Source organism: Rhinoraja longicauda, chromosome 3 (assembly GCF_053455715.1).
Source record: "Rhinoraja longicauda isolate Sanriku21f chromosome 3, sRhiLon1.1, whole genome shotgun sequence".
Classification (NCBI taxonomy): domain Eukaryota; kingdom Metazoa; phylum Chordata; class Chondrichthyes; order Rajiformes; family Arhynchobatidae; genus Rhinoraja; species Rhinoraja longicauda.
This window is the reverse complement of record NC_135955.1, coordinates 70,519,136-70,532,755: the sequence shown is the minus strand read 5'-3', so window position 1 is coordinate 70,532,755 and position 13,620 is coordinate 70,519,136. Positions and strand designations below refer to the sequence as shown.

The 13,620-nt window shown below is 45.0% G+C and overlaps 1 protein-coding gene across 1 annotated transcript in view; it reads left to right on the top strand.

Moving 5' to 3' along the window:
- Window positions 1-6,245: 6,245 nt before the first annotated feature.
- Window positions 6,246-13,620, top strand: part of wdr36 (WD repeat domain 36) — a 97,718-nt gene continuing 90,343 nt past the window's right edge. The window contains exon 1 of the mRNA XM_078397027.1: window positions 6,246-6,498. Coding sequence (XP_078253153.1) covers window positions 6,349-6,498 — 150 coding nt within the window. The 5' untranslated portion in view covers window positions 6,246-6,348. The remainder of the gene's footprint in view (window positions 6,499-13,620) is intronic.

Here is a 13,620-nt window from a genome sequence, read left to right as displayed (position 1 = left end):
GCTGTCAGGTGCTGGAGAGGGTGTTATGTCTGCCACTGCAGCTTTCACCTCGAAACGAGCAAAGAAACAGTTAAGTTCCTCTGCCAGCGAGGCGTCGCCGTCGGCAGTAGTGCGGTTGCTGGTCTTGTAGTTGGTGATGTGCTGGATGCCTTGCCACACCCGCCGTAGGTCATTGTTGGTAAAGTGGTCCTCAATCTTCCTCTTGTAGGACGCTTTGGCATCCTTGATGCCTCTCTTCAGGTTGGTTCTCGCAGCACTGTATAGAGCTCTATCACTAGACCTGAAGGCGGTGTTACGGTCCTTGAGGAGAGACCTGACATCCTTTGTCATCCAGGGCTTCTGATTTGGATACAACCGGATGCGTTTGTCGACGGTGACATTGTCAACACAGTTTTGAATGTAGCAGAGTACAGTTGATGTGTACTCCTCCAAGTCCTGATCCTCAAAAATATCCCAGTTGGTCCTTTCGAAGCAATCCTGCAGCTGCGAGGAAGCTCCTTCAGGCCATGTCTTAACAGTCTTTATGGTGACTGGAGCTTTCCTCCTGAGTGGGGTGTATGCAGGAGTTAAGAATATGGACAGGTGATCTGACTGTCCCAGGTGTGGTAGTGGTGCTGACCTGAAACCCTTCTTAATATTTGAATAAACCTTGTCTAGTGTGTTTTTTCCCCTGGTAGCACATCTTATGTTCAAATTTCGGGAGAACTGACTTTAGGTCTGCATGATTGAAGTCCCCGGCTATGATGTGGGCTGCTTCTGGATATGTGCTCTGTTGTGAGTTTATTGCACCGAGCAGGTAGCCTAAAGCTGTGCTAGCGTTAGCATTCGGTGGGATGTAGACTGCTGTTACTATAACCACTGTAAATTCACGAGGAAGGTAAAAAGGCCTGCATTTAACTGTCAGGAACTCCAGATCAGGAGAACAGTGGCTAACCATAATTTTGGTGTTAGTGCACCAGTTGTTGTGTACGTAAATGCATAACCCCCCCCCCCCCCCCCCCCTTGCTCTTACCGGAGTCAATGTTTCTGTCCCAGCAAAACGCTGTACGCCCGGCTAGCTCAATGGCTCCGTCTGGGATAAGTGGATGAAGCCATGTCTCTGTTACTAAGAGAATACAACAGTCCTCAACGAGTTTGTTTGCTGATATCTGTAGTTTTAATTCGTCCATTTTGTTGATGATGGATCTGGCGTTGGTGAGAAACATGCTGGGTAGCGGTGGTTTGTGTGGCTGTCTCTTTAGCTTGGCAAGTATACCGGACCGGCATCCTCGCTTTTGCTTCCTGTCTCTCCTCCGCCTGCGACGCCTGTTCGCGCCGACAACTGTCCACGGAGAGCCCGGTGTCCTGGCTATCTCCTCCGGTATATTTCGTGGGTGTAGCAATTCGCTCGTAAGGTCCCGATTGCACTGGAATCCTATGATCAGAAGATCCTTGCGGTTGTAAGTAGGATTTGCCTGATTTGCATGACTAAAATTGACTAACAGACATAACACAGATACACACATAAAAAGCACCGAAAGGGAGAGCTGTGATCCGCTGCGTCGACTTCTGTCTGGGCATATTGCAGCCTTCTGGACCTAATATTGAACTTTACAACTTCGGGTAATTTAGTTTCTGTTTGTATCAGTCATCCATCTGTGAAATTAGCTCAGCTTGTTTGTTATTTTTTTCTCTTTTGTTTCTTCGACCCAGCCTAACCCAGTTCCTTTGATAGCTAAAAACAGGTAATTTATACTGTTCCATGCTTTCAATAAGAATGGTGCTATTAATCAGGCTGGAGTTTCCCCTACAACTGGAGGTATTAAGATAAACAAACATTGAGAACCAACCCAGCTGTTCGTTAAGGCACAATAAAGAGTATTAATATTTGCTGTTGCTGATGTTGGTTGTCACTAACAGACCGAGAGGCAAAAGAAGCACCAAAGAGACATTTTATAAGCTCAATCTCCTCCTCCTAAGGATTTTTTAAAAAACAAGCACAAAACTGATTGTCAAACTGAGGTGTTAAGTCTCTTTCACGTTGGGAGTTGGGATGGGTCTAACATGTCTAACGAGCTTTTGCAGTTAAAGTTTTTGGTTGCTGTGTTTCCCCAGAGTTCCCTTAAGTTCTTATCTGAAAAAGGGTGGTGGCAAACCTACATGGATATCTTTAAATGTCATCATCAGTTAATCAGTTATCCTGAAAATATTAATAACTCTTCGGAGACATTAAAATATTCAAGTAGTCAGACTGATTCAACCATATGATTTGAAGGTAGACACAAAATGCTGGAGTAACTCAGCGGGTCAGGCAGCATCTCTGGAGAGAAGGAATGTGTGCCCTTTCGGGTCGAGACCCTTCTTCAGACTGAAGAAGGGTCTCGACCCGAAACGTCACCCATTCCTTCTCTCCCGAGATGCTGCCTGACCTGCTGAGTTACTCCAGCATTTTGTGCCTATCTTCGATTTAAACCAGCATCTGCAGTTTTTTTTCCAACCATATGATTCGATGAGGATAAAAAATCTTTCCATCAAACATAAAAATGTGTTCACAAATCTAGGCTGCATTAAAAGATATATAGACCAGATATATTCAAAAATCATTAAGTACAATGATGGAAGAACTTTACTTTTGAGTATTTTGATATTGTTAATATGAAAACAGTCGTTTGTAACTTTGTCTAGGCCTGGCATTGATAAAGTTCTGGATGGGCTAACTAGAAAGTGTTAAGTCTGCAACAACTGCAGATCATAGCTATCAAGAGGTCCACATGACGGTGGCAATTCAACTGTGTGCATTTATATGAACTTTAGATCAACCAGCTTCAGCCTCCAAGATATTCAGTTCAAAAGGTCACACCAGAAGACTCAGAGCACAGAATAGGAGCATAGAGGCTGGGCGATGACTGTTGGAGGTGAGGGGTGCCGCGTCCAAGGGTTGATATTGAAGAGCCATTGGAGTGGTCGATTGGGTCACTGCAGACCCTGAAGCCGTCTGGGGCTCCATTGGATCGGGTGCCGCTCTGTTATTTGAGCGAGCAGTATGGACACAGCCTGCTGGGGCACGGAGTGGCAAAGCAATGGCAGAGGATATCGACCCCTGCAACACTGGCCCAGTGATGCCACCAGGACACGGGCCTTTTAGATCAAGTTTAGACTCTACATTTTTTTTTAAACTTCAGACTTAAAGGGTGCAAGATGGCGCCTGAAACGTGGCGACTCTTGTGTACTGATACTGTATGATCTACTATCTTACACTCTTATAATTATTATGATTATGCCAAACATATAGTAGGATTGGCAATGAACTGTATGCAAAATGAGAATTTCACTGTGCTTGGGTACATGTGATAATGAAGGACCATTGAATCACTAATAGACTACAGTGAGAAAAGTGTGAACAATTTGAGTTCTTGATGAAGAGCCATTTAAAATGAATTAAGATAAAGCATGTGGAATTATGCGCCATCATAGAACATATAGTAGAATTCAGATTAACTTTGCAGACACATGATCTTTTTCAAGGAGGTTCTATCATTTCAATCATATCAATTTGAACAATTTATCATTGAATCATATAGAATGGTTACAATACAGGACACAATTTGGTCCATAAGGTCTCCACTAGAGCAACTCTCTATTTCCACATACTGTCCTCTTCTCTATAACCTGGCAATTTTGTTCCTCGTCATATATTCATCTAATCCCTCTTGAGGGCCACAATGGCAGCCAATGATTTCCAGATTCCTACCCTAAGCTGCTTAAGAAAAAGCAGTCACAACCTCTGATTTTCAGAAGGCCTTCAATAAGGTGCTGCTCATGAAGCTGCAAAACAAGATGAGAGCCCATGGCATTAGAGGACAGATACCAGCATGGATAGATGGTTCACTGAATGCTAGAAGGCAGAGAGTGGGAATAAGTGGGCTTTTTCTGATTGGCTGCCGGTGACAAGCGGTGTTCTGCTGTGGTTGTTGTTGGGGCCACTACGCTTCACGTTGTATATCAATGATATGTGGACAAGTTTGCGGATGATACGAAGATAGGTGGAGGGGCATCAGTCAGAGTATTGAGTATAGAAGTTGAGAGGTCATGTTGCAGTTATATAAGACGTTGGTGAGACCGCATTTAGAATATTGTGTTCAGTTCCGGGCATCATCTTATAGGAAATATATTGTCAAGCTTGATAGGGTTCAGAAAAAATTTACAAGGATGTTGCCAGGACTAGAGAGTGTGAGCTATTGGGGGAGGTTGAGTAGGCTGGGTCTCTATTCCATGGAGCGCAGGAGGATGAGGGATCTTATAGAGGTGTAAAAAATCACGAGAGGAATAGATCGGGTAGATGCACAGAGTCTTTTGCCCAGAGTAGGGGAATCGAGGACCTGAGGACATAGAAACATAGAAAATAGGTGCAGGAAGAGGACATTTGGCCCTTCGAACCAATGATAAATTCATTGTGATCATGGCTGATCATCTACAATCAGTAACCTGTGCCTGCCTTCTCCCCGTATCCCTTGATTCCACTAGCCCCTAGAGCTCTATCTAACTTCTCTTTTAAATTAATCCAGTGAATTGGCCTCCACTGCCTTCTGTGGCAGAGAATTCCACAAATTCTCAACTCTCTGGGTAAAAAGGTTTCTTCTCACCTCAGTTTTAAATGGCCTCCCCTTTATTCTTAGACTGAGTCCCCTGGTTCTGGACTCCCCCAACATTAGGAACATTTTTCCTGCTTGTCTAGTCCTTTTATGATTTTATATGTCTCTATCAGATCCCCTCTCGTCCTTCTAAACTCCAGTGAATACAAGCCTAGTCTTTCCAATCTTTCCTCATATGAGTCCCTCTATCCCAGGGATTAACCTCGTGAACCTACACTGCACTGCCTCAATAGCAAGGATGTCCTTCCTCAAATTAGGAGACCAAAACTGCACACAATACTCCACATGTTGTCTCACCAAGGCCCTATACAACTGCAGGATATCTATGCTCCTGTACTCACATCCTCTCGTCATGAAGGCCAGCATGCCATTAGCTTTCTTCACTGACTGCTGTACCTGCACGCTTACTTTAAATGACTGGTGTACAAGGACACCAAGGTCTCATTGCACTTCCCCTTTACTTAATCTGATACGATTGAGATAATGATCTGCCTCCTTATTATTGCTGTCAAAGTGGATATTATCTCATCTATCTACATTATATTGCATCTGCCATGCATCTGCCCACTCACTCAACCTGTCCAAGTCACCCTGCAACCTCCTAACATCCTCTTCGCAGTTCACACTACCATCCAGCTTTGTGTCATCCGCAAACTTGCTAGTGTTACTTCTAATTCCATCTTCCAAATCATTTTTATATTGTAAATAGGTTCAAGGTGAAGTGGAAAAGATTTAATAGGAATCCGAGGGGTAACTTTTTCACACAAATGGGTGGTGGGTGTATGGAACAAGCTGCCAGAGGAGGTAGTTGAAGCTGGGACTATCCCATCGTTTAAGAAAGCTAGACAGGTACATGGATAGGACAGGTTTGGAGGGATATGGATCAAGCGCAGGCAAGTGGAACTAGGATAGCTGGCACTGTATCACTATGTGACTCTAAGACATAGTCTCCTCGTTTTAGATCCTCCCACAGGAAGTACCATTCTTTCCAGGTACATCTTATATGTTTCAATCAGGTTCCGCCTCACATTTCTAAGTTTGTCTCTTCTACCTGTCAGATATCCTTCGCAAGTTTTTGCAAGTTGCAGTTTTGCTTTTTCGCCCCCTCAGGTGTCCAAGTTCAGTTTAACCATGTAAATCTCTCTTTTTAATTGCCGAATCCAACACTGCCAACCAACTGAACTGACTGAAGAAGGGTCTTGACTCGAAATATCACCTATTCCTTTTCTCCAGAGATACTGCCTGACCCGCTGAGTTACTCCAGCATTTTGTGTCCATCTTCACTAACTATAGGTTGTCTTCAAGCTGCTAACTCGGAATAAAGACTTTTGGGCTTCCTTCTCCATTTGTGGTGAAAGTTGCAAAACCAATATGTAACTTGTTTGTACAGCTGTTCTTGCAGTGGTAATTATATATTTCAGTCGACGCTGGTTTGCTTTTTTAAAAAAAAAAGCATCGTGAACAAACGCAAGTTTTTACTGTGCTGGAGATTCCCACCTCCAACAGCTGCTGAAGAGTGAATGAGGGGAGGAAGGTGAAAAGTGCGACACCACAACGTGGGGGACGGAACTGCGCTGTGGGGAGGAAGGTTTATTGCGCTGCACGCACTCTTAAGGTGGTTGGAGGTGGAAAATAAATTGGCATTTGGAGAGTCGGGTCTGCGTTTTTAAACCCTCGGAATATTCCCTTCCCCGTTTTTTTTTTGTCGGGCCGCAGGATGTCTCCCGGTAACGGCAGCCGCATTTTCAACAGCTACCGGGCGCTCGCGCTCAACTGTAACCATGTCCCGCACGTGGTGCGCTTCCACCAGCGGCACCGCGAGTTTTACCTGGTGACGGCCGTGGGGGCGAGTTTCCACATCTACAACGTGAGTTATGTTGCTCTTGCCTGCACCTCAACTACATGCACAACGTGACCGACCACCTTTGTTCCCTCTGCATTATCCACCTTCGGGAGTGATACAGTGGTCACATCGCACAGTGAACCGACACAGATCTACTTGCACTTTATTCTGTTTTAAAACTGTTACAATTTGTTTCATTGGGTTGTTTAAATTAATACTGACTAGCTAATTAATTTATTGCATCGTATGGGAGGTGCATTCCCAATCTCGTTGTACCCCTGTACAATGACAATAAAGATATATTGTATTGTGTGGAAACAGGCCCTTCGGCCCAACTTGCCCACACGGGCCAACATGTCCCAGCTATACTAGTCGCACCTGCCCACGTTTAGTCCATATTCCCTCCAAACTGTCCTACCCATGTGCCTGTTCAATTGTTTCTTAAACGTTGGGATAGTCCCTCCCTCAATTACCTCCTCTGGCAACTTGTTCCACACCCCACCCCACCCGTGGTGTGGGAGTGGACGAAGATTTAGTTCCACTGGGTTCGTGGATTCTGAAGTGGCTAATGAGGCCAATAGTGGGAGCCATACGCTTTTCCATTGATGGGGCATGAAATGCTTTGTTAGATAAGTGGGGAGTTCACCTCTGTTTACATCGATGAGTGCACCTTTTGAATCATTAGGGTCCAATGTTTCTGAGGAGTCAGGAGGGACATTGCATTGTTTTTTCTAAAGATGGCTTTGAGAACATTCTTGAATATTTACCTCTGTCTCGTAAAGTCAGTCGTACAACACAATAATGGACTCTTTGGTCATTGAATCTGTGCTGACCAATGACACGTACCTAGAACTTAGAACAATACATCATAAGAATAGGCCCAAGATAGACACAAAATGTTGGAGAAACTCAGCGGGCCAGGCATCACCTCTGGAGAAAAATGAATATGTTTTGGGTCGAGATCCATCTTCAGTCTGAAGAAAGGCCTTGACCTGAAACGCCACCAATTCCTTTTATCCAGAGATGTTGAATTACTCCAGTATTTCTGGTTCTGGTTGATTACTGCGCAAACTCCTCATAAGTGGTTATCTCGCGCAGGTATTTTGTGTCTATCTGGTGTAAACCAGCCTCTGCAGTTCCTTCCTACCCATAAAATTAGGCCCTTTGGTCCACAATGTCTGTACTGAACATTATGCCAAACCAACATTTGTCTGCACATAATCAACATCCCTCCATTTCTTGCCTATCCAAACGTCTCTTAAATGCCATTATCGTATCTGGCTCAACCATCTCCCCCATCAGTGCGTTCACAGTTTAAGGATAAGGGGGAAGTCTTTTAGGACCGAGATGAGAAAACATTTCTTCACACAGAGAATGGTGAGTCTGTGGAATTCTTTGCCACAGAAGGTAGTTGAGGCCAGTTCATTGGCTATATTTAAGAGGGAGTTAGATGTGGCCCTTGTGGCTAAAGGGACCAGGGGGTATGGAGAGAAGGCAGGTACAGGTTACTGAGCTGGATGATCAGCCATGATCATATTGAATGGCGGTGCAGGCTCGAAGGGCCGAATGGCCTACTCCTGCACCTATTTTCTATGTTTCTATGTTCCAGGCACTCCCCACCCTCTGAGTTAAAAAAAAAAAAGACTTCCCCTACAGTTCTAACTACCTTATCTATGCCTCTTTTAATTTTTTTGTACTTCTGTCAGGTTTCCCGAGAATACAGGCCAAGTCTGTTCAATCTCTCCCTGTAGCTAATGCCCCCTAATCCAGGCATCATTCTGGTTAAAACCTCTCTACACCCTTTCAAAGCCTCAACATCCTTCCTGTAATGGGGCGACCAGAACTGTGTGCAATAATCCAAATATGGCCTAGCCAATGTCCTATAAAGTTGCATCCTGACCAATGACGACAAGCATACCAGAAGCCTTCTTTACCACTGCTTTTGCTTTGCTACTTTCTGGAACCTATAGACTTGGGGCTCCAAGATCCTTTTGTACATCAGTGCTGACAAAGGTCTTGCAAAAAATTGTACTAAAAAAAGGCCAAAGGCTTTAATGAGGTAGGTTGGAAGATCAGGAGAATGCCTTTGGCACGAGAAAGGTCAGTTCATGAGTTTGATAAGTGGAGGGGAAACTGTTGTTGAATCTGGTGATATGAACTTTCAAGCTTTTGTGTTTTCTGCCCAGGAGGAGAGGGGAGAGAGGGAATGATTGGGGTGTGAGCAGTCCTTGATAATGTTGGCTGCTTTCCTGAGATAGCGTGAAATGTAGATGTAGTTGTTGGGGGGAGGGGGTGGGGGTGAAGAGGAACTGGTTTGTGTCTTAGACTGGGGTATTAACTCTTCAGTTCTACAATTTGCCTAAATATGAAGGGCCATTTTGAGTGGTCAGTTTGCCAACAACATTCACATCTTTGGGAATGGGTAGAAACTGGAACACCTGAAGAAAATCAACTTGATCACGGAGAATGTGCGAAATTCACAAAGGCAGCACTGAAGGGCAGATCAAATGTAGTTTGGTGGAGCTAAAAAGCAGTACCTCTACTCGCTATGCCACTTTGTTGATTTGTGACCAAACTCAGAAAAGAGTTTGAATAGTTGGATTAAGTGTGAACGAAGTGACTTGCCCAAGATACAGCAGACAGTGAAGACAGCTAAAGGTACAGCAGGCAGTGAAGAAAGCTAATGGCATGTTGGCCTTCATTGCGACAGGATTTGAGTTTAGGAGAAAGGAGGTCCTACTGCTGTTGTACAGTGCCCTGGTGAGACCGCACCTTGAGTATTGTGTGCAATTTTGGTTTCCTAATTTGAGGAAGGACATTCTTACTATTGAGGGAGTGCAGCGTAGGTTCACCAGCTTAATTCCCGGAATGGCGGGACTGACATATGATGAAAGAATGGGTCGACTGGATTTGTATTCACTTGAATTTAGAAGGATGAGAGGGGATATTATAGAAACATATAAAATTCTTTAAGGATTCTTATAGGCTAGATACAAGAAAAATGTTCCCGATGTTGGGGGAATCCAGAACCAGGGGTTTAAGAATAATGGGTAGGTCATTTCGGACTGAGATGAGGAAAAACCTTTTCACCCAGAGAGTTGTGAATCTGTGGAATTCTCTGCCACAGAAGGCAGTGGAGGCCAATTCACTGGATTATTTCAAGAGAGAATTAGAATTAGCTCTGAGAGCTAAAGGAATCGAGGGATATTGGGAAAAAGCAGGAACGGGTTACTGATTTTAGATGATCAGCCATGATCATATTAAATGGTGGTGCTGGCTCTAAGGGCTGAATGGCCTACTCCTGCACCATTTTTCTATATTTCTACGTTAGCTCACTAAGTGTAATTGTAGTTACAGCAATGCACATATTAGCCTGGAAGAGAATGAGGTGGTCCTTTGCTTATCCTACTAGTGGATGTGGAAGGTTCTGAGGAGACAGCATTGGTGGTACCTTTCCAGCGTGTGTAGTTGCTTTCTAAAGATAAGCCATGTCTCAGAAGCATTTTTTGTTGGTGGGAGGGGCTGCAGGGAATATGGCTGCAAAGTCTTGTGGTAGTTTAAGATTTAGATCTTTCAGGACTCCTTTCCTCACATAGTTACAGTGCCCTTATAATGTTTGGGACAAAGACTCATCTATTTATTTGCCTCTCTACTCCACAATTTGAGATTTGAAATAGAAAAAAATTACATGTGGTTAAAGTGCATATTGTTGGATTTTAATAAAGGCCATTTTTATACATCTTGGTTTCGCCATGTAGAAATTATAGCAGTGTTTATACATAGTCCCCTCATTTCAGGGCACCATAATGTTTGGGACACAGCAATGTCATGTAAATGAAATTAATCATGTTTAGTATTTTGTTGCATACCCTTTGCATGCAATGACTGCTTGAACTGTGCGATTCATGGACACCACCAAAGGCATGCTCAATTGGGTTCAGATTGGGCGATTGACTTGGTCAACCAGGAATTGACCATTTTTTTAGCTTTGAAAAACTCCATTGTTGCTTTAGTCGTATGTTTAGGATCATTGTCTTGCTGTAGAATGAACTGCCGGCCAATGAGTTTTGAGGCATTTGTTTGAACTTGAGCAGATAGGATGTGTCTATACACTTCAGAATTCATTATGCTACTACCATCGGCAGTTGTATCATCAATGAAGATAAGTGAGCCAGTACCTTCAGCAACTGTACATGCCCAGGCCATAACACCGATGAGGTGGTATGCTTTGGATCTTGGGCAGTTCTCTCCTCTATATTTTGCTCTTGCCGTCACTCTGATATGTTAATCTTCGTCTCATCTGTCCACAAGACCTTTTTCCAGAACTGTGGTTGCTCTTTTAAGTACTTCTTGGCAAACTGTAACCTGGCCATCCTATTTTTGCGGTTAACCAGTGGTTTACATCTTGCAGTGTAGCCAGCCTCTGTATTTCTGTTCATGAAGTTTTCTGTGGACAGTGGCCATTGACAAATCCACTCCTGAAGAGTGTTTCTGGTCTGTCGGAGAAGTGTTTGGGGATTTTTCTTTATTAATGAGAGAATTCTTATGTCATCACCTGTGGAGGTCTTCCTTGGCCTGCCGGTCCCTTTGTGATTAGTAATAATAATAATAATGCATTACATTTATATAGCGCTTTTCATACACTCAAAGACGCTTTACAGGGATTTAAAGAACATAGGGAAGTGAATAAATAGATAAATAAGTAAACGAACAGAGAAAGGAGACAGAAGGTGAGGTGACCTTCAGTGGTTGAAGGCAGTACTGAACAGGTAAGACTTCAGTGATGTTTTGAATGTGGTGAGTGAGGAGGAGTCTCTGACGGTTTGGGGTGGGAGCAGCGATGGAGAAAGCCCTGTCCCCCCAGGATCTGAGTTTGGTCCGGATGGGGGGGGGGATAAGAGATTGGCAGCAGCAGAGCGGAGGGTGCAGGTGGGAGTGTGCCTGTGGAGGAGGTCAGTCAGGTAGGATGGGGCCAGGTTATGGAGGGCTTTGTAGGTCATGAGGAGGATTTTGTACTGGATTCTCTGGGGGATGGGGAGCCAGTGGAGTTTGTAAAGGACGGGGGTGATATGGTCACGGATTGGGGTGTGGGTGAGTAGATGGGCAGCGGAGTTTTGAATGTATTGAAGTTTACTGATGATTTTTGAGGGTGTGCCATAAAGGAGGCTGTTGCAGTAGTCCAGACGGGAGGTGATGAAGGCGTGGATGAGGGTTTCTGCAGCTGTGGAGGAGAGGGATGGACGGAGACGGGCAATGTTTTTGAGGTGGAAGAAGGCTGTCTTTGTGATGTGTTTGATGTGTTTGTCGAAGGAGAGGGTTTGATCACAGATGATTCCAAGATTCCGGATGTGAGGGGAGGTGGATACTGGGAGACCATCAATATTGAGGATGAAGTTTTGGGTGGATTTGGTGAGCGTTTTTGGACCAATGATGATGATTTCAGATTTGTTGCAGTTGAGTTTGAGGAAATTTGATTGAAGCCAAGATTTTATTTCAGTGATGCAGTTTGTCAGTGTGGAGTGTGTGGTGGTGGAGATTGACTTGGTGGAGATGAGGAGCTGGATATCATCGGCGAAGCAGTGGAAGTTGAGACCATGACGGCGGATTAATTGACCAAGGGGGAACAGGTAGAGGATGAAGAGGAGGGGGCCAAGGACTGAGCCTTGGGGGACACCTTGGGGGAGGGGAGCGGTGGGGGATTTACAGTTGTTAATGGAGATGAACTGGTGCCTGTCAGAGAGGTAAGATTTGAACCAGGATAGGGCTGTGCCGGTGATGTTAAAGGAGGTTTCAAGTCGGGTGAGGAGAATGGAGTGATTTATGGTGTCAAAGGCGGCGCTGAGGTCAAGTAGGATGAGGATGTTGAGGTTGCCAGCGTCGGAGGAGAGGAAAAGGTCGTTTGTGATTTTGAGGAGCGCAGTTTCAGTACAGTGGTTGGAGCGGAATCCGGATTGGAAAGTTTCATACAGGTTATTGGTAGAGAGGTGGTATTTGAGTTGGGAAGCTACAGCACGTTCCAAAACTTTGGACAGAAAGGGTAGGTTGGAGATTGGTCTGAAGTTGTTTGGGGTGTCAGGGTTGAGACCAGGTTTTTTCAGAATGGGGGTGACAGCAGCGATTTTGAGGGATGGCGGGACGATGCCAGTGGACAGGGAGGAGTTTATTGTTGCAGTGATAAGTGGAGAGAGAGCAGGAAGGCAGGCCTTGACAAAGCTGGAGGGGATGGGGTCCAGAGAGCAGGTGGCTGTTTTTATTCCTGTGAAGAGGTCAGAGAGGTCGGTGGTGGAGACTGGGGAGAACTGAGGCAGGGGTTGACAGGATAAGGGGGGGCAGGTGGTTTGAGGGGCAGCAGGTGCGTTGGTGGTTAAGGTGCTGTAGATGCTGTCTATTTTGCTTTGGAAGAATGAAAGGAAAGTGGTGCATTTGTCAACTGTGAATGATTGGGAGATGGTGTCCAGGGGGCTGAGGAGTTTGTTTATTGTAGAGAAGAGTGTTTTTGGGTTTCCGGAGCCAGAGTGAATTATTTGAGAGTAGTACGTGGAGTGGGCACGGGAGAGGGCATCTTTATAGTGCTGCAGGTGGTCTTTGTAGGCTTGGGAGTGAATTGTGAGACCTGTTTTGTTGCGGAGTCTTTCAAGTTGGCGGGCATGAGTTTTCATCATGCGGAGTTCGGGGCTAAACCAGGGAGCAGAGTGGGTGAAGGAAACTGTTTTGGTTTTTGTAGGTGCAAGCTGGTCGAGGCAGGAGGAGAGAGTGTGGTTGCAGTAGTCAGTGAGGTCAGAGGGGCTGTGGAGGTCAACGAAGGGAGAGGCGGACATTATTTCAGAGAGGGAGGATGAGAGCGAGGATGAGAGCGAGGTTGGTGAAACAGAGTTCAGCTTACGGAAGTTGATTTTGCGTTTTTGCCTTGGAGCTGGGGTGGGAATGTTGACAGACATGGTGATGGCTAAGTGATCAGAGAGGGTGGGGTCGGAGCCAGAGAGGTGATGTAGATTTAGTCCAGTGGAGCAGACAAGGTCCAGAATGTGCCCACGGTTATGGGTGGGAAAATTGACGTGTTGAGTGAGGTTAAAGCAGTTGAGTATTTCAGTGAAGTCAGCGGTTATTGTGGAGTCAGTGGAGTCCATATGGATGTTGAAATCACCG